Below are 20,331 nucleotides of genomic sequence, written 5' to 3' on the forward strand. Positions count from 1 at the left end.
ATAGTTACGTTATCACTATGTAGTACAATGTATTACAGGGACAACCAATTGATGCCCCAGATGCCAATCTCAGACTCTGATAGTGTGACTTGGCTGTCTAATGTAAACTGCAAAATATGAATACATGTCCTCTTACCTTGAAACTGTCATTATTTACTCTCCATGAACCATGGACATCATTCTGGAAATCCACCCCTGCCCCACCCTTACTTCACCAAGTCTCTAGAATTCCAACACTATACTGCCTTTATTTCTGTAGTTGATATTCTGACTTCTAGGATGTGCTGTCATATATTAGTCTATTTTCACTTTTCCTTGTGATGTGCTCTGTTTTTTAAGGATCTAAGACCCACTGTCTTTAGATGAGGAAAGATAAAGGGCACGTCTGGCTATGGAGATGAGTTTGGAACAAGGATAGCTAAGAAGATGGTGTTTTTAAAGAGGAAACTTTAGGCCTGGTCCATTGCAAGGAAGAACAGCTACAGTGTCCTCCAGGGCTGTGTGGTAGGTATGCTATCACTCCTACAAAGGGGTGGCTGGACCTCAGATTCCTTTATCTTTTGAGCTCCACTGAGGTGATCTATAATTTACCTTGGAGTTCCTACTGCCCTGGCCACTTCATTTCAGTGATAACTCTTTCTCAGCACATGTATCATATACATTTTTACTCAAAAGCCCACATAACTTCTTTTACATCATCAGCAATTGAGACCATTGGCTTTTTAAAATTTTTTTATTTTTTCACTCATCATTTATTTACAAATACACATTATAACTTTTATATACATTGCACATTTACATGGTAGAAAAGTACAAAACTATATATTTAAATGAATTTATATTTAACTTGCCATGTTTGAAAATATAAAATTGCATCAGAAAAAAGTATTATGAAAAGCAAGAAACTTGAACTGATAAAGCTTTGATATAACTTTTCATGACACATTGCGTGAAAAGGACTAATTTAAAAGGTACAGCAGACTAGCTTAAAGGAAACACCTAACAAAAGGTTGAATGTGTAGCATTCCCCTTCCTTCAGGCTCCTGACACCCATATCATTCAATTTCTTTGGATCTGTAACATCTTAAAAGTACATTATTAGAAACCCAACATTGCTATCAGCCCCTCTCACAAATGTCTTCATCACAACAAGAGAACGGTAGTAGGAATTTCCTCAAAGATGTATCCTGTGTACCTTCTATCTGAGTCAGAGTTATAATGCCTTTTGGTCAGTCAAGATTCCTTGTAAACAAAACCCGAGGGATCATGTATGTACAGAACAGGCAGCAGAGAATCCAATAAATAAACATGACAGAAACTGACATGCAAGTTTGTTATAATGGAAAAGAGTCTAACAACAGTGAAATGAAGGGAGACAGATGAGTGAGTCAATAGTAAGGAATGGACTTAAATGGTTTACAAGGAAAAAAAAAAGCTTTTACTTTACAAGCAAGAGACCTCACAATAAATAACAACTGCTCTTCCTTTCACGAATAAATTTCTTCAAAAACAAGGTGTACAGTCAACCAGACATTTTATGTATAAATTATAAAACATGACACAGTATAAATAAATGTCTACAAGTCTCAACTATGGGCCTCATCCAGTAGACCTCACAATGACTGCCTCTCCGGGTCCAGTGAGTAACAAGGTGGCCTGGGAGAGAGCTTTAGGACAAAGGTCCTTTATGTATAGTTTTCCCCCCAAATAAATAAGCATACACTTATTTACAGTATGGACAATATATTTTTTCTTTTTCTTTTTCTTTTTTTTTTTTTTGCCCAAAGGCTATGTCAACACTGAACATTGGTGGAGGGTTTACCACTCTAGAATGGAAGATATAGGAAAGCTGTAGTCCTGGTCTTCATCTTCCTCCTCTTCCTCGGTGTCTTCCGAAATGGCTAGATGGGGGAATACAGGGGAGCTGCTGTTTAAATATGGACAACAACAGCGCAGAAGCAGCTCAGTGTACGTTTTCAAAGCCCTCTGAAACAGCCATATTACAGCGTTGCATTTTTATGTGACTTGCAGTAAGATGCTTTTTTTTTGTTTTGTTTTTGGCATCTGCTGTTATGCAATAAGTTTAAAAAAAAACTTAAAAAAAACACCATTATCTATGAAGTCAAAAACTGCAGAAAGTTCTGAAGAATCAATGGCTCAGGTTTTACGGGCAGATTCCTGAAATCAGATAAAAAGCGCTCTTGTGTTCTAGGTATAACTGCTTTGGGTCCTTAATTCAGAGTTAGTAGAGGCAGCTGCGCAAAGCAGCAGCCCATGTGTGATAATAGAAAGCTGTCTTTGAAAAAGAAAAAAAAACAACCTTTGAAGCAGTTAGTTTAGATTCAAGTGTTAATAAAGCAAACAGCAAAGCACACTACTAAAGCAAAAGAAATTAGGGGCAAATGACTGGAAATAGGTTTTTAGAGGCAACCCCCTTGATGATCATCAGACAAATCCTAAAAGCCCAGAAACATTCTAGGCAATTTTTCTGTGGATCGCGAACTGCTGGTAAAATTTAGCAGCTACCTAACAGAAGTGGGCTTATATGGGGAGGTTTTCGTGCTTTTTACGTCTCCGTTCCCTAGGGCTTGCCTGGGAAAGCCTTAAATTGCAGCAAGGTTAGAAATTGCACTTACAGTTGCAAGATCCGGAGTGCTTCACTTCCAGCAGCACGCCTGAAGAGCAGGCCGCTTCCTTCATGGCACACTCACTGGCGTAGGTGGCATTGTCACTGGCACAGACAGGCTCCTCAGACTTACTCTCAGGGCACAGCTCATCGCAGAGGGAACACCGGCCTCTGCCAACCTTGAAATCCCATAAACACTTTTTTCCACCAGTGCACTGGATATCCTCACAGGACTTTGCTTCTAGGATATAATACACCTGTGATGAGTAAATCCATCTTCCCCTCACCCCCTTTCTCTAGTCTCCTATCATTAAATGTAAACATATAACATATCTTATTACTCACTCATGGGGGTAATGGAGACATTGTGCAAAAATGCTCTATAATAAAACCAAAACACACACACACACACACACACACACACACACACCCGTTTTCTACATACTATATTAGTACATGAAAATACTGTAGCATTTTTTGGGAACAGAATTTCACAGTATCCTTGAGTTAAATATGTATTTGATTATTTCCCACAAGTGGGATCTTTTAAAAAAAGAAAGAATTCTATCAGTTATCAGAATCTGATAACAGATTTTAGGAACTGTTAATTATTTCTTGCTTCCAGCAAGTCTAGCACTTAAAAAAAAAATGTGTAAAATTGAGTGAGTTCTTTGGTTTCTAAGGAGGAAAATTGTTTCCTGTGTCTTGCTGGCATTTCAATATATATGCCAATGCTTCCGGAAGACAATGGTTTTCTTAAGGAATGCTGTGGTCATGACAATTTACCCAAACTGGAGAGTACTTCTCTCTTTGGTGAAGCTATGTGTTTGGGGAGGCTTTGGCCTTATTTATTAGTTAACCTCATAGTTTTAACACCATTTCTAGCCTCTTTCTCTTTTCGTATTTTTTCTTTTCCTTCCTCAATCCAGAATACCTACTGATACACTTTCCCTCATAGGCCAATCCAATAGACCTGCCCAGTAGGCAGGTAGCCTTTCTCAGGTGACAGGCACTGGAATAGGTTACTCCATCATTCCCACAGAGATACTGTTCAGAGGAGGTGGGCTCTGGGCAAATGCGGTTACATGTCACACAGTAGGCATTATTAGTCTGGTCCACCACGCATGTGGAGCTGCCTGGACAGAAAACATCCCGACAGGTCTCTGAAACAAAGAGGGAAACACACATTAATAGGCACCTTCTGGTCCTTAGGGACTGAGCATTTGATAGTATCAAGGAAATCATGAAGCATCCAGCTTTCAGAAACGTACTCTGGGAGCCCTGTGGTTTTCAAAAGAAAACTATGACTCTAGGTTGGTCCTTCAGTGTTTTAAGGAGTCTTTAGGAGTTAGAAAGGGTTCCTCTACTTGGTATCATCATTATTATTATTAGGCTATTACTGCAGACTACACCAGCCCCCGGGGGTCTTGCAGTGGGTCTATCTCAGGTAGAAAGCTGGGGGAGGGGCCGGGTAGGACCTACTTTTACATTTGCCCTGGTACTGGACTTCCAGTTCCGGCTGCTCTTTACATCTGGCCTTGAGGAGTGCACATTCGTTGCGGTAGGTTTTTCCGTCCAGCCCACAGACTGGGCCTTTCCAGGTGATGTTAGAACAATCTGGGGCACAGACGCAGCGGGGTTTGTTCTTCTTGTTCATTCGGCATTTTTTCCCGGGCCCACAGTCCACGTTCTCGCACGTTTCTAGCAGTTGGAAAGATGCAGGGATTAAAACCGGGGCCAGGCACCATGCAGGTCAGCCAGGAGGGCTGCGGGTGCCTCGCGCAATCGTGCTGCCAGCAGTCCGAGCCCAAGGGGCTCTCACCCAGAAGTTGAGGGGCAGGTGTGGGGGACAGTGGGCTGCATCCCATACCCAGATCTCTCTCAAAGTGCACGGGTTGGCTGGCTTCACCACTACATTTGGCTAAGAAGTCCGAGAACCTCTGTCGACCTTGTTTTGCCTGTAGTATGTGACGCCCAAGATTCAACCCGAATGGCTTACCAGGGCTGGGGGTAGTTAAGTGGATCCCACGAACAAAGCTCTCCCAGTCCCACACCCCAGCTGGGCACTGGGAGGGTAAGACGCCCTCTACTGAGGGCCTACAAATTGGGGAGGAAGAGCCCTACCTTTACAGGGGATGCAGTTGGGGGCGCCCCCATTGAAAATCATCCACTTGAAGAGCGTGTTGTCATTTACGTCCTCTTCGGTCCATGAGGTGCTCAAGCGGCCGGTGCTGCAGCACTCCTCCTTGGTCAATTCTGTCTTGTACAGGACCTGGCAGCGGCCGTTCTTTGCTTGGCGGAGCCAGCAGTTCCCAGCTGCGGGGAGACAGGGGCGGGGAGGTGGGCGAGTGAGCAGTGGCGGGGTAGGGGGAGAGAGGCGGCGAGCCGGCAAGGGAAGGAGCCCCGGCGGGGATGGGGAGGGAGTGAGCGTGGAGGAGGAGAGACGGGAGAGAAAAGCAGAAAAGCAGGAAACAAATCGGAGGGAGTGAAGGGGTGGAGAACGAGGGGGAAAAAACCAGATTGAAGAGGTGGGAGGTGGACGAGGGGGAGGGAAGGCGAGAGCGAGAAGCCAGAGCGCCCCAGCCATATCAGTGTCAGTTACCAGTGACCCAGACACAACACGTGCAGCTTGCGTTGACTTTTACTAGACTGTTTACTTTTATTCGTCCCATTTCATAACCTGCAGCGACTCGAAGAGCAGATTAAAGAACCTGACAAAAACAGGATGCGACGGGTGTTTTTACATGTTGCATTCATGTAGGCGGTACGAGTATTATTTGTGACAGGGGTTAAGAAAGTAGGAGAACTTGAGAGAGAGAGAGAGAAAGAAAAAGAAAGGGGGAGACAGAGAGAGACCGAGACAGACAGACAGACACACACACGCGCGCGCGCGCGCGCACACACACACACACACACACACACACACACACACACACACAAGAACAGATCAAGCAAAAGGCACTTGTGAAAAATGAAAGCAAAAAAGCAACCGGGCCCTGCCCGGCGCTGCCCCGCGCGGCCTCGAGGCGCAGCCCGCCCGACGGGCCGTTTTGCAATCCGCCAGACCCAGAGGACGCCCGCGGCCACCGCGATCTTTCGAAATCTCCCAGGGCTGCTTTCCCCGGCACCCCGGCAGCGCCTCGTCCCGAAAGGCGGGCAACTCGGAGTAGTGCGTCGCAGACGGCTAGGGGCAGTGCCCGGGGGACAGTTTACAACACACACAAAATGTTAACGCTAAAGCCAGGAAAGTTACAAGTCTGCCTCTAGAAAAGAGTATGGGGGGGAACAAAAGGAGGGGACTTCCTACTGTTTCATGGTTTTATATACATGTATGTGTGTATACACACACCCCTATCTCATACCTACCAAGAAATCTTTGCAAGTAAATTCCCCCCCTTCTTCCTTTTTAATGTTCGGATTTTGGTCAGGAAGATTTCTCATGAATCATCCATATAACTTTAACAATAATTGGATCGCAAGCTGCTATTATTATTTTTAAAAAATTCTGCCCAAAGGCTAATTGAAATAAACAAATCTAATTTTAAAAAACTTTAGAAACTTGCATCTCAGAATTTAAATCAATTGTGGGCTCCTCACTGTTCTACAGAAAGTTAACAGAGGAATGAGGCAAAGGGGAAAAAACTGTAAACTACTCAAGAGTCCGGGGCAATAATTTTTTTTTTTTTTTTGCGGGGTTGGGGGGAGGAGGTTGGAAGAAGCATCCACTAGGCAGAAAGCTACTTCCCTCTGAAATTTTCGGCACCCACATTTCCAAGTTTGGGCAAAGTTTCTGAAACCACGTCCCCCAGCCACCGAAGAAATTTCAGTATCCCCCCTCCCCACCCAGTCATTTTTTTAAGGTATCCAAAAGACTTAGGAGGGAGGGAGGTTAGACTGCAAATGGGTCGACTGAAATCTCCAGGCTACTGATGCTTGTCCCCTTCCTCAGAGCCAAACAGGGGAGATAACATCTGAACTCATTATGTCCAGAACTTGGAGCATCTAACCCTACCTACTGAGAGAGACCCAGCTCACCCCCTTTCCTTTTAAAGGATAACCGCGCTCCAAACTCGGCTTTAGGTCCTAAAGTGTCACTGCCTTTAGTTTTCCCACTCCTCTCCATCCCGGACTCGCTAAGTTGGTCCAACATCTTCCGAGAGCAGCATTGCTCAGAACAGACCCAGTGGAGACGACCGAAAAGTACAAACCCCTGCCCTCTGCCGAACCTCCCAGCGCATCCCCCCTCGCTTACCCTGGGCACTGCGGTCCTCCATGAACTGGCAGAGCAGCAGCAGCAGGAGGCAGAGCCCGCCGGGCTGGTGCCTGGGACGGACCATCCTGGGGGCAGGCGCGGGGCGAGGAGCGCGGCGGCGCGGGGAGCGGGCGCGGCGGCGGGTGGCTCGGGCAAGCGGCGCGCGTCGCAGAGGCGAGCGGCGGAGGGCGCAGCGATCCCGGCGCAGCCCCGCGCTCGCCGCCGGCCGCCCGCGCGATTCAATGGACGTCAGAAGCCGGGCGCAGCCGCGCTTTAAATCTAGACGGGGGTCTCCGCGGTTTGCGGTGGGCGGTCTCCCAGTGTGTGGGGCAGTGGGAGGGCGGCCGCGAGCGAGGGTGTGCGCGGCTCCTTGGGGGTGGGGAGCTTCTAAAAGTTCAGTGTGAATCAGGTGACATTTCCCACCTTCTGGAAACCCTTCCCAATTATCTGGTGGAGGTGCCCGAAATCAAAGCTGCAGGAGGGGAATCGCCGAGTTCTTATTTGCGTAGGAGCGAGAGGGAGGGGGCAGGCGACCGGGGCGGGGGAGTGGGGAAGAACACCCACTTCAAGTCCTGCACGCCGCCGCTCGCTGGTAGCGCCGGCGCGCCGGGGGTGGCGTGTGTGTGTGTGCGTGCGTGTGTGTGTGAGAGAGCGTGTGTGTGTCGGGGGGGGGCGCGCTGGGGGCTCTGGAGGCGGCGGCGGGCGGAGCGGAGCTGGGCAGCTGGGCGGGAGTTGGTCTTCGCACCGGCGCTCCTCCGCTCCAGGAAGACTTTGCAAAACGCCCGGAGAGCCCGAGCTGCTGCAATATCCCGCTTGAGGTCGGGTCGCTGCCGTTTTAGGCCCCCGCAGTCTGGGCGCGGGACCCCGAGACGTTTTGTGTCTGGGTCTGCGCGTGCCGAGCGCTGCGGCCACCCGGAGCCCAGAGGTGTGGCTGGGAACCCCGGCCCCGGCACCTTCCACCCCGGCTGAGCCGGGCCGAAACGCGGCCCTGGGTCTCGACGAGTCAGAGGCGAACAAAAATGTTGAACACCTCAGCCCCGGCCTCTCCCCCCACGTCAGTCTCGACCCTCTCGTTTTCTTTTCTCCCCTTTCACTTCGCCGCTTCTGGAGTCGGAACCCGGAGCGGGGGCGCCGACGCAGGCGGTCTACCCCCCTTCCCCGGCTCGGAGGCTCCCCAGTTTCCGTCCTGTGTGTCTCCGTCTCTCCCAGTCTCCTTCTCAGCATCTCTCTCTCTCTCTCTCTCTCTCTCTCTCTCTCTCTCTCTCTCTTTCTCCCTCTTTCCCTCTTTCCCTCTCCCTCTCTCTCCGTTCGCGGAATAAAAAAGATTGCAACATCGATAATGAACTTCTGTAGCCTCAGTTTATTAAGCACAGTGCCTGGCATTCTTCGCTGAAAGTTGGCGGGTCTCTCATTTATAACATTTTTGGCACCGCTGAATGAAACTGAGGAGGCGATATTTCCTTTTATATAAAACGATTACTTCACGGAAAATGCTATATTGTTTATTCCAAAGCTGCCTTTTAAATTTCTATTCTTTTCGCTTCTGGAGCCCGAAGGACAACAGGCAGCGAAGTATGCAGACAAAATTCTTGGACATTCGCAGGTCACTGGGATTTGTTCTCCTACGGATTTCAAATCCGCCCCTCTTCACGCCCCCAACCTCCCCCCGCCAGATCGCCGCCCCCCACGCCTCCTCTCGTCCTCCCACCCCCCAGCTTCCACCACCCCCTCCCACCCCCTCCACAACTGCAAATAACTCAGTGATAACAGATTTTTTTCCACCAACTGCAGGAGATAGTGCTAATCTTTTAATAAAAGATCCCATTACAATGGGATCTGTCTGGACAGACTATAATAGATCCCGAAATACAGCCGTGCTAATATTAGAAGACAGTTGTTTGGGTGCCTCTCAGACGGGCCCAAGCCCCCCTTTGAAAGTGGGCATGAATCACAAAGCCCCGCGGCCGCCGCACCTGCACCGCGCGCATTCGGTGCAGCAGGCTGGTAAAAACGGGTGACCTCGCCGCTGCTTTTCGCTTTATAATTACCGTCCTGAGGACGGGAGGGGAGGGGCGCGGGCGGTCGGGGCGGGGTGGCGCTGGCTTTTTGCTCACTTCAGACGGCTCTGGGGGCTCCACATCCTTCTTAATCTTTCGGATTTATTCTTCCTCTCTCTCTCTGTGTGTCTTCCCTCTTCTCTCTTTCCCTCCCGTCCGCCCAACCCTTCTCCTCTTTTCTCTTTGCCTCCCTTTTCCCCGACTCTGCTCGTACTCTCCCCGCTTCTCCCTCCCCTCTTGCTTTTCCAGTCTTCCCTCCAATGCAGCATTAATGTAGAGTTGTTTAGTGCCCTCTAATGGCCGACGACATTAACAATTAATAGCAAACTGTCCCCTTTGCAGGAGCCGACACTCCATGGCAGAGTTCCAAAGTTGAATTTATTTCTTCTTTATTCAGGCAGATGGATATAGTGCTTATATAGTAATGTGCTGAGGGAAAGTTTGTTTTCTCCCTTTCAAATCCTCTTTCCCAGGGAAAACTTAGTTGAAGGAAAGGGGAAAGCTAACAATTATTGTTACTCGACCATTTTTTTGGGGGGGGGGGCGGTATAGATTTTTCTTTTAATAGCAGCAAGAGACACAGCTTCTGTTTTATCAAAGTTTATTAAACGTGTATCTAGGGTTGGAAAATAAATTCAATATTCTAAATACACAAATTATCTTAGATGGTAGGTGGTTGGATTTCATGGCAGTGTTACCAATAGCCATTAAACATTTTAAGACCCAAATGTGATTATATGATTTTATATTGTCCCCAGTTTAAATACATTTATTGGTCCTGAGTCTTCTGTAGCCTCTGGAAGCTGAAAATTCTCACTTTAGGACCATACAAAACATTTAAATTTTGCTCATGCCTGGTTGTATATGAAGTCATCTTGCCTAGAGGAACATGGGGTCATATATTAATGCATAGTTTATTTTCTCAATACTTTTGGGAAGATTGTTTTAAAGACCATAAAATCCTCATATTTTATAACCATATAGCAATGAAAATAGTGATGTAACCTGCATGTTCTCATTATGATTTAACTTATTCATTTGCATGTGCACCTAGAATATATTGATATAAAAAGAGCATACCCGATATGACTTTGCGGGGGGGGGGGGTGTGGTCCATGTGGCTAAATGAAAATTAGAATAAAGGCAATTTTGAGGGTTTAATCAAAAGAACATTTTATCTGGACTTTTGAGTTTTTGGTTTATTCAGATAGTTATTTTAGTTTGTGTATATAGAAACAACTCATGTCACAGAACTTTCAGAATTAACTTAATCCAAGGTATGACCACACAATTCCAATATGATGGGTAAAAAGTAAAAATTCTGTTGCTACTTTATTATCTGTCTACATAATGCCAAGTGCTCAGACCAGTCAATTGACTAAATTGACTGCATTGACTAGTTGCTTTGGCATCATGTGATTGTCTAGGCTAGGCCAAAGCAGGCACAGTAGCTCTTATTGTAAAAATGCCACCACTCACAGGAGTGACCCAGAGTACCAGAGGAGTACCAGAGGCAGACCCAATACAGGATTACTTTTCTCTGCAGAGAGGGTGGCTCTGAGGGGTCAGGGTTGAGGTCACAGGCAAACACAATGTGGAAAACATAAGTGCTGTGTTGCTTTTGCCTTTGTGAATAAGCAGTTTGGTGTTTGTTTAGTGATACAAGCTCATCCTGTTTTTCAGCTGCACCTTGGATAGTATTGATCTGTTTGGGAAAACGTCTGCCCTGAATCGGCACAGATCAGTCATCAGGATTCTTGTTGGCCTGGGTTGTTTTCTGGCCAATTGGAGGAAATGAGACACAGGTCAATATTGGTCTCATATGGGCCTCCTGTGAGCATCAGCAAGAGATCCATCCAATTTCTGGGGTATGAAATGGTATCACACCTGTTCAGTGACATCACAGAAAAACAGCTGCTATTTCTTTTACTGTTTTGTCTCCTGTAAATGTTAAATATTGGGTTTGTAGATGTCTAAATGTCAAGGGGACATTTTAAAATAAAAATGCCTTCTTTCATTTTTGTTGTATGCTTCCAAGTTGGACTTCTTATTTTTTTCCTTTCTGCTCTGCCAAAAAAGTAAATGTAAATTATGAGAAACACAATAGGACCACTTTGTAACTGACTTTCTGGGCAGCACACAAAAAGACTGCTGTTCTCTGATTGTTTTTTTGTCAGCTTCAAAAGCTATCTTCCTTCTAAAGTTTATAAATTTAAAATATTAGAGTTTAGCAAATGATTCAATCTAGCTCCCAAGATACCTATTTGAAATCATATGAAATTGTTGTTTGAACAAGAACTGACCTGGTTAAATTTTAGTCCCTAAAAAAAGAATATGGAAAGGGTGGGTGAGGTTACATATGGACAATTTGGAAGTCAGGAAGTGAGTAGCTTTTACTTTTTTGCCTTAAAATTAAATGTCAAACTTTTTTGAAGTTAGGTATTTTCCAAAATGATACTAAGCTTTCAAATGCAAACAATCAATCTTGATTAAGCAACAGAATTTAAGCACTGGAGAAATACGCTGAAGTGTTTTTAAAATCAGATTTTTTTCTTCTAGGTACAAAACCGGTTACTTAATGCGTCATAGTCTTTGGTGTTGTGTAACTTCATGGGCTAGATGAGGATTGGGTGGGGGGTAATAGTTCTGTATTGGCTGAATTGTTGCAGAACTAAAAAGTTAAGAAATGTGAGTACATAAAAGCAATGTTTATCCAAGAGGTCCAAACCATCAGGTGACTAAGTTTTTTAAAATGTCATTAGAATATATGTCTTTTTAAAATATAGTACTAAGAAAACAATCAATTGATTACCTGAACTTCTCTCATTTCAGTGGTGCTTTTATGTTATATAGAGTCAGTCAATCATGGACAGCCTTTTTCTTTTTCTTTTTTTAAAATTTATTTATTTGTTTTTGGCTGTATTGGGTCTTTGTTGCTGTGCGCGGGCTTCTCTAGTTGCAGCAAGTGGGGGCTACTCTTAGTTGAGGTGCGCAGGCTTCTCTTTGTGGTATCTTCTCTTGTTGCGGAGCACAGGCTCTAGGCACATGGGCTTCAGTAGTTGTGGCACATGGGCTTAGTTGCTCCGCGGCATGTGGGATCCTCCTGGACCAGGGATCGAACCCGTGTCCCCTGCATTGGCAGGCTATTCTTAACTACTGCGCCACCAGGGAAGTCCATATAGATTTTTAATTAATCATCTTTCCTGAAAAGGGAATTCATTCCAAATCTAATTTGCACTTTGCCTTTGCACTTTATAAGTGTGGATCTATTTCTGGGTTCTCTGCTTTGTTCCACTGATCTATTTGTTGATCCTATGTCAGTCTCACATTATCTTGACTACTGGGACTTTATAGTAAGTAAGGAAGTCAGGTAGTGCAATTCCTCCAACTTTATTCTTTTTCAAGATTGCTTTGGATATTCTAGTTGCATTTCCGTATAAATTTTAGAATCCACTTGTTGAATTCTATAAATACACACAAAAAGCTTGACGGGATTATGATTGGGATAAATCAATTTGGGGATAATTGAAATTTTAAGGATATTGAGTCTTCAAAACCATGAACATGGTATATCTTTCCATTTACTTAGGTTTTCTTTAATTTCTCTCAACTGTGGTTTGTAGACCCATTTTGTATTTTAACTGTCATTGAAAAACATGCTGAAGTAGGATAATAAATGCAGTTTCCAACTCTTTATCTCAGAGGAACTCGATGAGTTATAGAGATTTCCTGGTGCAGGATTATGTTTTCATACTTCCTAAGGCTGATTATCTATGGTCAGTCAAAAAGAATGTATTGAGCACACTTTTCAGGAGTGGTGTGCTAACTCATCAAAATCTCTTGCATGCATTCTTTTGTTGTTTCTTTCAGACCACAGATAGTTCTTTGAATGAATAATTTCTGTCACCATGAAATTTATACCCAGTGAGAGTTTAAAATTATCCTTTATTGGTTAGTGTTTTGTTGAGTAGTATTTCATAATTTTCACGTGACTAGATTCCTACTCAAAACAATCCATCATCATGCTTAAGTTTTGAGAGGTGGAAATATGCAGTTCCCATTGTGCCAACATGTAGGTGGCAGTTACTTTCTGCTTGTGTTCTTTATTGGAGAGTTATGTCATCTTTTCATTTGTCATTGCTCTCCCTGATTCATTCATCCTCCCTGTGGTTTCCTTTCCTCTTATATCTCATTTTCCATCCACCAGAAGGATTAGCACTATAACCCAAAACTGTACCTTTTGCAACATATATTGGCTTATTTTTTTCATGTAAATGCTACATTCAAAAGTAAACTATACTTTGTATTGTTTATCCAACAGTACTATTAAATATTTAACAATGGTTGAGGTCAAATGATGATGACACAACATGTGGAAATACAGAACAGATGATGCATTAAGTGTTGAAATAAATTATTTCAACACATGGCGAGCCTTGCTCTTTTTTTGGACTAGAATAGGAATATGTATATTATGAAGACTAGTAGATGAATGACTTAGAGGTAGTTTTGGTCAGTGTGTGCTTAATCTCCAATAAATAGTCATTCTTTTAGCAATATAAAATTGTTAGTATGTATAGGAGACTCATTTATTTGGTTTTCCAATACATTCGTTAAATGATTCTTCTGAGCTGGCCTCAGTGTGATTTCCTCGCAAATAAGGATATGAAAATCATCAACAGGAACCATGTGTTAATGGCTCACATGCTGGGCAGATGGAAACATAGCGGAGAAGAACTATTTAGTTGAGATCATTTTGGCCCCAAGACTTCTAATCTTTGCTTTAATAGAAAACATTGCTTTGGCCAGCCAAATGACACAACCATCACACTGTCAACATTTTCATCTTTGCCAGAGCACCAGATTTCCTGAAGAAACCTTTAGGCAGTGATTCCTAATTTTTTCTTATTTGCAGTCCATCTGAGAAGCTGTTGAAAGATATGAACCATCTCCCCAGAATAGTGCACAGATACAAATACATATACACCTGCACAAAGTTTTGCATTCATTTTTAGGAAGGTCCTAAGCACTTTGAAATCCATGCATGGATCCTTACAGGGTTCCATGGACCCCAGATCAAGACCCCTGATTCTGAAAGATACAGTTGCTAGGTGTTCTGATTATTCTGCCAATACACTCCAATCTGTCTACTTGCTTTGTAAGAACCATTCAGATCTCAGTTAGAGTGTCCTCCCTGGAATAATTCCATATATTAGTGTGTTTTACAAAATTAACCAATGTCACCAATAGAGCAATTGTCTTGAGAGCGTTCAAAACACACCCACCCACCCACACACATACACACACACACACACTGATATGCATCTATCTATTATTTTGTCCTTTAATAATAGCTACCATGTATTGAGTACCTATTCCATGCCAGGAACATGAAATACATCATCTCTATTTTCTTAGCTTCCTTTCCAGATAGACATTATTATCACCATTTCCTAGATCTCTCCACAAAATTGGACAAAGCTGAGCCAGGAAAACGTTATAGCCTAGCATTTAGGAAGGGATTGTACTTTAGGCATTCCAGGGGGTAATGAGCAAAAGAAACAGCACTGTAATTACTACTATATTCTAAACAATATAACATACTTTTACTGATAATGTTTTTCTACTGTTATGCATAAAATCTGCAGTTTTGAGGCACGCTAGCACAAATAGCCCGTAGTCTTTCTGTGGCTTAATTTTCAACGTAATTTCAACAAATATTTATTAAATATCTATGATATTCTCCAGACTCTGTGATAGAGATAGAGAAGGAAACAAGGCAAATCTAGTTGCAGCTTTCTTAGAACTTTTGAGATAACAGAGAAGGCAGATATTAAATAAGTCCATATAATAAACTGTGATGAGGATGGCCAGGTAAGGTCTTCCTAATGAAGTGACATTTAGCTGAGACCTTACGTTTGAGAGTTAGCCAGGAGAAGGTGGTGCTTGGAGAGATGGTGGAAGAGTATTTGTGAAGCCCAGGAGGCAAAAGAGAAATCATTTGAGGAACCAAAAGATGTTTAGTAATGACCAAAGCACTTACTTTGAGAGGAAAAGTGGAAACTGAGTAATGGGAGAAGTTGATGGTGCAGATTTTATAAGCTCTTATAAAAACCATGGGTTCATTGGTTTTCCAGAGGAAATCCATGGGAATATTATAATTGGGTGGGGGCATGAGCCATTTTTCACTTAGAAATGCTCTCTTTGCCTGAACTGTGGAGATAGATTTGCAAGGTGCTAGCATTGGTGAAAGGCTATCTTTTAGGATGCCATCCCAGTAGCAGAACTCTATCAGGGGGTGACACTTGGGTTAAAGAGGAGGATAGATTCAAGAGACAAGAGGTAGAATTGATAGGTTCTGTTGATTTATTGAATGAGGGGGATGAGGGAAAAGGAGGAGATGAGGATGACTCTTGGGTTTCTGGTATGAATAAGTGAGTGGGTGGTGGTATCATTTCCTGAGGTAAACAATAACAGAGGAAGAGCAGGTTTCTGTTTGGGACTTGTCTTTAAGGAGCCTGTGGGAATTCAAGAAATTTTGAATGCCTTGAATTGCCAGGGTCATCTTTATGAATAAATCTATTACAGTTAACACAAGACAGTCTTCTTTTCTGACTCTGGAAACAGGCACATCTACCTAGATATGACCAGTTACAACCAAGAATACAAAACACTTTGGGTTGAACTAACCAAACAAATGAATGAGAATGGGTGGTTGTTTCGTAAACCAGTTCCAAGAAAATATTCCCCTATGTACTTTCTAAGCACTAACTTTAAAGTATAGCAGCAACTCAATATATAAAACTTACATGAGGATAGGATGAAAGGGGCCCAAGCACTCTCTTAAGATATACAACCATGTGGGAATCTTTGTCTTGTGTAAACCAATTCCAGTCTCTAGAAGGCATTGCCATTCAGGATCTAGTTCCTGGAGAGGGGAAAGAATGAGTAGAAGATGAGCAATCCATCTTCAGCTACCTTGGGCATTTATTCATACATCAAACAATATTTATTTTGTAAACAGAATTAATTGAGTACAACTGAGTAACAATTGATAGCAGAACCATTAGATGAATGACTGATGGGGAATTGACATTTATGTCAATATGTGTACATCCTCACCAAAATTTGGGTTGTCTCCAGTCTATAGCTATTATGAATAATACTGCTGTGAACATACTCATACAAGTTTTTATGTGTCATATGTTTTCATTTACCTTGAGTACCTAGGAATATCACATATAAATATACTTAGAAGTGGGACTTCCCTGGAGGTCCAGTGTTTAAGAATCCACGCTTCCACTGCAGGAGGCACTGGTGTGGCCAAAACAAAACAAAACAAACAAAATGTATACACAGAAGTGAAATTACTGGATCATAAGATAACTGCATATTAAACTTTTTGAGATACTACCAAATTGTTTTCCGAACAGTCCTTTGGAAACTGTTCATATCATTTTATATTTCACCAGCAAAGTATGAGTGTTCTAATTTCTCCACATTTTTGCCAATACTTGTTATTAACTGTCTTTTTGATTATAGCCATCTTAATAGATGTGAAGTGGTAGCTCATGTTTTTTTTTTTCAAAAGTAATAAATTCTACTTGAAGCTAAAGTCATATAAAGAGATTTTCTAATGAGGAAACAAATGACAGAAGCCTGTACATTTCAAGTAAAGAAATTCAAACGCACAACAGAGAACTTTTGTACTCATGCATGCAACTGAGGAAAGTAGCTTATAGAACCTGCAGCACAACATAAATGATCAATTAAGGAAGAGAACACATTTCCCAAGTAGAGTGAAAAACTGTGAGATTACAAGAAGGCAGCTCCGCATCAACACAGAAAGATCTAAGTCTTGCTACTAAAGCACTGGATGGAATGGGGGGAGAGAGGGGAAGAGTAAATTCCCAGAGCTGAAGGTCATTTGATTTTGCATCTAAGGCATAATTCCTCATGTCCTGCTTCCCTCTCTTTGTGGCTTTGAGTCACATTTTCCAATTCAGTTTTAACATTACATTAATTTAATTTTTTATTTTGTGATTTTTTTTTTTTTTTTTTTTTTTTTTGCGGTACGCGGGCCTCTCAGTGTTGTGGCCTCTCCCGTTGCGGAGCACAGGCTCCGGACGCGCAGGCTCAGCGGCCATGGCTCACGAGCCCAGCCACTCTGCGGCATGTGGGATCTTCCCGGACCGGGGCACGAACCCGTGTCCCCTGCATTGGCAGGCGGACTCTCAACCACTGTGCCACCGGGGAAGCCCTATTTTGTGATTTTTAACTTAAATTTTTATTTTATAATTTTCATGGTGCCATGAAAATCTTGATTTCTTATATCATTAATAAATCACTTATCTTCCTTTTTCTATGTTTTAAAGGGTATGGTTTCAAAACCTTGCTTTTTAATGTTATAAAAGATTTTAAAACCTTTTTAAAAAATGTTTTCTCTCAGAATTTGTTCTTTAGATTTTGGCCTTCTTTGTGGAGAGAAAGTTCTTTTTCATCAGGCTGCATTTGGAAAAAAGAAGAGAAAATTTACTGAAGCAGAAACACAAGGGAAGGGTAATGGTATGTCTTGGTAACTTAGCAAAACACAAAACTTCTTTTTTTCCCTGAGTACAAAAGTAATAAAGAACATTTGGAAAATACAGTAAAGGAGAAAATTGAAATCATGTGTTTCCTTACCATCCAGATAATGATTATTAATGCTTTGGTGTATATTCATCCAGATTTTTTTCTATGTATAAAAGCAACGATTCAGAGGAGCACCAATACCAGTCCATTTGGGCAAGCAGAACCTCGCCAACAAAGATGTAGGTATTCTGGAAATATTTCTTACTTTTCAGGATTCCTGCCAACATGCAGAGTCTATCTCTGGGAAGGAAGACTGGTAGGATGTAGACAGGGTTCAGGGTTCTCAGCTTGCAGATTGAGATTCAAGCAAGGTTCCAGATCTCTTTGCCAAGGAAGAAGATACAGGGGACTGGATGCAAGGCTCCTGGGTCCAGGGAAACTGACCTGTTGCCAAGCTCTTTAAGAATGGTAGGGTTATGGCTACTCTGTACCTCTTTTTCCTGTTAGGACTATCTCAGGAAAGGGGATAGACTTGGCCTCTATTGAAGGAGCTCATCAGAGGCTCTGACACCTTGGGTTCTGAGGAAGACAAAGGCAGGCAACCAAGGCAAAGACTAACATTGTGCAGGTTGAAAATGAGTCTTATTTCTAATTATAATACACATTTTCTGAAAGAAGAAATCTTAAAAAATATGTTTTAGTATGGTATCTTTTTTCTTGGCTCAAGCTACCAGTGGGCTTAGTTGAATATTTAAAAGTATCATAGAGTTTGATCATAGATTATATTACGTTAATGAAAATTTTAATGGAAGAAGCAGAAAATTGTATTGCGTTATGGAAAGCAATTAGGGATATTCGAGGAATGTGTATTCTTGTTGCCCTTACAATAGCTAGACAGCTTTTAGCTTTCAGCCAAAGTTTTTTTTTTTTTCCCTAGAAAGTTTTAATAAGATACAAGCTATACATCAGTGGAGTGCTTGGTTCAATCGTGCATTTTCAATAAATATTAAACACTAACAACAACTGTGAAGTTTCCTGTGTTGTGTCCATCCCAGAAAGGACTTCTTCAGCAGAGCTACAGTTTAAGGATAGTCTGGGGCTGCAAGAAAGAGAGACGTAGAAAGTTTGCCCACAGCCCAATCCCACACACCAATGTGTCAGAACAAAAAGATCAGTATATGGTGGTAACTTCTGCGGTCCTCCCAGCACACTGAGATGCCTTTTCTTGCTATTGGCCCTTTATGAATAAGGAGTTGAATCAGCCTGTGATAAGGCAACTGAGAAGCGCTGGCATTTTTGAAAAGGATAACCTGTGAGTATGGTCTTGGGTTTTACTTACATATTTACATCTCCCCAGGTCTAGCTGCAACTTGAGAAGAAGCTGGAAATAAGGAGATAAGTATTCTTTGGCCCAAATGAGGGGCAGAAGTCAGTTTCCCCTCTGATCTGCAGTCTGGATCTCGTATCTGTGAGCTGAATCTCTATTGCATGAGGGACGAGTGCAGATTGTGCAACAGAGGGTCCCTGTGTGCATCTGACAGGAGAAGTTTGTTCTGAGTGTCATAGTGTTGTTTTCATCTTGATAGACTAGTACAGTCTGGGTGAAATGGTAGGGGAGGGTGCTGGGGAAAGGAGAAATGCCCAGGTAGCTGAACAATGAAAGCTTATATGCTACACGGACAGAAAGGAAAGGGAGAACACAGATGGCTCAGTGAAACCACTGGTTAGCAGAGGCAATGAGAATGCAGAGTGCGGATTTCAGGAAGGATAACATTTGTGAAGTCTGAATATAATCAAGGGGATCAGAACCATATACTGGAAAAGTGATGGGAAATACAGTAATACGTCCATTAACCGCAGCACCATCACCATCAATCATCTTTAGTCTATGATGAGAATTCAAAACTCAAGAGAGGCTTGTCTTGGCCTGTGCCTATACTTCACATTAAGTATTTATTTTTGTCCTTGGTATTAGGAGATACTGCCACTGACAGCATTACTATTAATGTGTGTGAGTGGGGCTCAAAACTGACCAATTAATGATGCACAGTTCAATCCTGTCTGAGTACACATGTAGACAGGCTGTCTGTCACCCTTGGTGGCTTTCCCTCTTTACCTCTGGGGCTGCATGAAGTCTCAGTTAACAAAGAGCTTCTCCAGGTTTGAAGAAAGCAGCACCGATCTGCTGACTGCTATGGTTTCCCAGAGTCAGAGGATATGCTGCATGGTTAACTGTTGAGCTTCTACACATTCTTCCCACTTTTCTTCTGTTGACCCTGCTTTTAATCAAGCCCCTTTGGCTTGTGGTAGGTGCAGCTGCTGTGGTTTAGTGCACATGTCCAGAGGCAGAGATTCAGTGAGCAGAGCTAAGATGCTGATGGAGTGACTATACTTTGGATCTTTGTTTTCGGCACTCTTGAGTTTCCACTGATGTTAATTATGGCCCATGGGTGATGCTGTGGAGACTGCTGGAGGAAGCAGGTGGGAATCCAAGTTACTGTCGTTCTTCCTCTGGAGAGATATATACAGTGCAGAGGTTTACTTTGGCTGATTGCCTGACGCCATGTCTTTGTCTTTTGGGGAGATGTCCACCAGAAGAGAGCTTTTTTGAACAAGCATCCTGATTAAAAAATAAATAAATAAATTTAGTTTATTTATTTATTTTGGCTGCATTGGGTCTTTGTTGCTGCATGCAGGCTTTCTCTAGTTGCGGCGAGCGGGGGCTACTCTTCACTGCACTGCGTGGGCTTCTCATTGCGGTGGCTTCTCTTGTTGCGGAGCTCGGGCTCTAGGCGCACAGGCTTCAGTAGTTGTGGCACGTGGGC

The 20,331-nt window shown here is 43.1% G+C and overlaps 1 protein-coding gene across 2 annotated transcripts; it reads right to left on the reverse strand.

The window, feature by feature from the left end:
* Positions 1–1,589: 1,589 nt before the first annotated feature.
* FST (follistatin) lies at positions 1,590–6,963 on the reverse strand (the record flags this gene model as incomplete). 2 transcript variants are annotated; one of them, XM_079703656.1, is made up of 6 exons in its annotated part: positions 1,590–1,901; positions 2,637–2,864; positions 3,565–3,789; positions 4,109–4,327; positions 4,751–4,942; positions 6,879–6,963. In XM_079703656.1, 6 exons carry the CDS (start codon positions 6,961–6,963, stop codon positions 1,819–1,821), a joined length of 1,032 nt encoding a protein of 343 aa, XP_079559782.1. In that variant the 3' UTR covers positions 1,590–1,818. The 2 variants fall into 2 exon arrangements, with proteins under 2 accessions (XP_079559782.1, XP_079559781.1); XM_079703655.1 differs by having other exon boundaries at positions 2,637–2,867.
* Between the last annotated feature and the right edge of the window lie 13,368 nt (positions 6,964–20,331).

The sequence above is a fragment of the Hyperoodon ampullatus genome, assembly GCF_949752795.1.
Source record: "Hyperoodon ampullatus genome assembly, chromosome: 4".
NCBI lineage: Eukaryota > Metazoa > Chordata > Mammalia > Artiodactyla > Ziphiidae > Hyperoodon > Hyperoodon ampullatus.